This window comes from Apaloderma vittatum, unplaced genomic scaffold (genome assembly GCF_000703405.1).
Source record: "Apaloderma vittatum isolate BGI_N311 unplaced genomic scaffold, ASM70340v1 scaffold26965, whole genome shotgun sequence".
Classification (NCBI taxonomy): Eukaryota; Metazoa; Chordata; class Aves; order Trogoniformes; family Trogonidae; genus Apaloderma; species Apaloderma vittatum.
Window position 1 is genome coordinate 7,529 of NW_009715827.1, and position 3,150 is coordinate 10,678.

The 3,150-nt window shown below is 59.6% G+C and overlaps 2 protein-coding genes across 2 annotated transcripts in view; one reads left to right on the forward strand and one right to left on the reverse strand.

Moving 5' to 3' along the window:
- Positions 1–448, forward strand: part of CCDC33 (coiled-coil domain containing 33) — a 6,171-nt gene extending 5,723 nt beyond the window's left edge. The window contains exons 9-10 of the mRNA XM_009869312.1: positions 113–202; positions 386–448. Of these exons, the coding sequence (XP_009867614.1) occupies positions 113–202; positions 386–448 (153 nt within the window). The remainder of the gene's footprint in view (positions 1–112; positions 203–385) is intronic.
- Positions 449–886: 438 nt separating this feature from the next.
- The window catches only part of LOC104273860 (cholesterol side-chain cleavage enzyme, mitochondrial), a gene marked incomplete at its 5' end in the record, with an annotated part of 3,326 nt that continues 1,062 nt past the window's right edge, over positions 887–3,150 (reverse strand). Inside the window, 7 exon segments of the mRNA XM_009869314.1 lie at positions 887–1,009; positions 1,127–1,318; positions 1,490–1,568; positions 1,685–1,851; positions 1,929–2,089; positions 2,538–2,741; positions 3,087–3,147. Of these exon segments, the coding sequence (XP_009867616.1) occupies positions 887–1,009; positions 1,127–1,318; positions 1,490–1,568; positions 1,685–1,851; positions 1,929–2,089; positions 2,538–2,741; positions 3,087–3,147 (987 nt within the window).

Genomic DNA, 3,150 nt, shown 5'->3' on the forward strand with positions numbered 1-3,150 from the left:
GGTGCTGGAGAGGCAGGTGAGTATCCCCCTCCAGCACCCCACTTGCTGGTGGCGGGCTTGAGGAGGGCGAGCGCCCTCCAGAGAAAGCCCACTTGGTTTGGATTGGTGTCAGCTGGAGGAGACAGCAAGGAGGTGGGGACGGGAGAAGCAGGAGCTCAGCACTCGGCTGCTGGAGAGGGACCACGGCTTCCCCTATGCCTCGGTGAGCACCCAGGGGGGACACCACTTGAGGGTTGGCAGCCAGGGGGGTGAAGGGGGGCTCAGAGCCTCCCCTCTACACTCAGGTAGCTGGGATGGGAGAAATAGTGGAGGGTCTCCATGCCCCGACCCACATCAGGGAGGGTTTATTGTTTCCTGGGACCATTTGCCTGCCATTCCCCACCAGAACCTGCCGGTGATCTCCATGGCCCCCCGGAGAAGACCGCAAGTTCTACCCCCCCTGCCCTGACCCGACAGACGGAGCAACCCAACCCTGGTGGGGAAAAAAAAAAGGAAATGAAGTTGGTGCTTTTTCACATGATGAAATTCCAGAGTAAATCAGAGGCAAAGCAAAACATTGGAGGGTGTCAGAAGAGTGTGGTCCTTGGGGAATCACCCAGCAGCAGCAGGGTGCAGCAGCACCCCCACTCCCCCCAACCCCACACTCCCTTGGCGGTTACAGGGGTGGGGGTTGCTCGGGTTAATCTCCCCTGTGGCGTTAAGCGCAGCCTTGAGCGGGTTGAAGTGAAGGCAGGGACAAGGCCATGACCGTGAAAGCGTCCCAGCTGTTCCCCAAATCACATCCCTGGGGCCAGATTGCAGCTGTAAAGGAGCTGAAAGGGCCTTTGCTGGGGATGGTCCCCCTTCAAAATGGGGACTGGCTGGGTGTCACCCAGGATCAGGTTCCTCACTCCTGGGACTGGAGGGGCCGTAAAGTTAAGTAGATGGGTTTGTCTGGGATGAGGATGAGATCGAATTTGGTCCCGACTTCAACTGCTCTCATGGTTTCAATCTTGAAGTTCTCCAAGATCTGTGATGGAGGAGAAAGGAACAGTGGCAAAACACTGGAGGTACCAACACCCATGTGCCACCTCCCTGGTCCCTTCCAGCGCCAAGTCCCCGGTGTCCCCAACAGCGAGATGCTGACCTGCATGAGGAAGAGCTGCATCTCCAGCTCAGCAATCCGACGTCCCAGACACTGGCGGGGTCCAAAACCGAAACCCAGCCCCTTGAAGTGTTTGGGACCAGCTGCCAGCCAGCGCTGGGGGATGAACTGCTCTGGCTTGGGGAAGACCTCAGGATCACGACCCATGGCGTAGAGACCAACCTGCACCAGTGTCTGTGGGGAAGGAGTCGTCCCTGGGCATCTTGCGTGGTTTGCTGGTGCTTGGGGTGCAGGGATGGGGTCAAGCCCCATGGCTGCATCCCCCCACATCACCCATCTGTGCTCCAGGTGCACCCAGAGCCCCATGAGAAGCAGGTCAGGGTGAGGAAGGAGCAGGTGGCTCACCTTGGGGGGGATGCGGTAGTCCTGGAGAATGACCTCTTGCGTGGTGTACCTCTGCAGGGTCACTGCCACTGGGTGCAGCCTGGGGAGGAACAGGTGCCACGTGCCTGGTTGTGGGGACGGCCTCGCCACATCCCAGCAGCTTCAGCCATTTGGGGAGGGTGTTTTTCAGGGTCAGGGTTGGGGGTTCCTCCTCACCTGAGCGTCTCCTTGATGGCAGCTTTGAGCAACCGGATGGTTTTCAGCATCTTCACCCTGTCCCCAGCTGCCTCTTGCTTGGCGGCCAGGACCTCTGCCCGCAACTGCTCCTGGACCCTTGGGGACCGTGCCAGCTCGAACATGGCCCACTGCAGCGTCATGGAGGTCTGGAGCGAGGCAGGGGAGCAAGGCTCAACACTAGCCTGGACCACTTCCCTGCCCAGCACCCCTGCCCGCTCCTTACTGTGTCCACCCCGCCCGCCATCATCTCGGTGACACTGGCCTTGATGTCATCCAAGGGCAGCTTGTCCTGCATGATGAGGCTGCAGAGGATGCCCATGTACTCCTTGGTGCTCTTACGTTGCAGCCGCAGGTCCCGGTAGACGTTTTGTATGCATTTGTCCGCTGAGGAGACAGAGACAAGGCCATTAGTGGAGGAGAAAGACACCAGACCTTAGGACACCGCTGCCTTCTGCCGGTGGCTTTTTCATGGGGACTGCTCCTGTGTCAGCTTGGGACTGCAGTCCCTGCTGCAGGACCCAGCAGTAGCTGGGGGAGGGCACAGAGGGTGAGGTTGCAGGAGGGTTGTCCCAGGTGCCAAAAGGTCTCTGAGGCCACCAGCCACTCTGGGAGAGCTGCGCCCCTCAACATGATGCCCATCATCTGCCTTTATTGGTCCTGGATGGTTCGCCCCTGCTCCATCCCACAAGCTCCAGATGTGGAAATCCTTCCTGGCCTCAGTGGCCCCGCAACGGGTGGTTGGACCCAAGAGGTCTCCACACTGATGAGATGAGGCTGCACTATGGAGCCAAGTCCTCAAATGTTCCTGGGGTGACACAGGAGAACCACTCACCCTGGGAGAAGATGGCATCCCAGGCCTGGACATGGTCCCGCCACGTCTTGGCATTGAGGTGGCGGAGGAGGGTGGGCGGCAGGTAGAGCATGGGTGAAGTGGTATGGAACATCAGGGTCACGGCGTCGATGAAGCGCTGAGCCTCGGGGTCCACGAAGTCCTGCAGCAGCCCCAGCCGCTCCCCATACAGCACATGGCACACAGCTGCAAGCAAAGCTCCTGTGAGGGGCCCTGGCTGGGGGAAACCCCTCCCTTCCACCCTCCCATGGCCAGCTCCAGGGGTCTGACTTGGCCTCTTGCTCGCTGTGAGCATCGCGGGGCCGTGAAGGCATCCCTTGCTGGTTAGGCTTGGCTACCAGCTGATGACCGTTAGATGACAGAAGTGTTTTATCAAGAGCACTGAGTTGTTCTCTCCTTGTCTGGAAAGGGGGCACCCCTCTAGACCCTATGGCTTTGTCGGAGAAGCTTGTTGGTCCATCTCTGAGGAAGAAGCTGGGGGAAATGCAGCGTGTGGCCCATCTTGAAGAGACTTGTAGCCCTGACACTCACACTCCAGGGCGAAGCGGAAGAGCTCGTGGGTGAAATCTGCCGTCCAGCACTCCCGGCCGCTCTT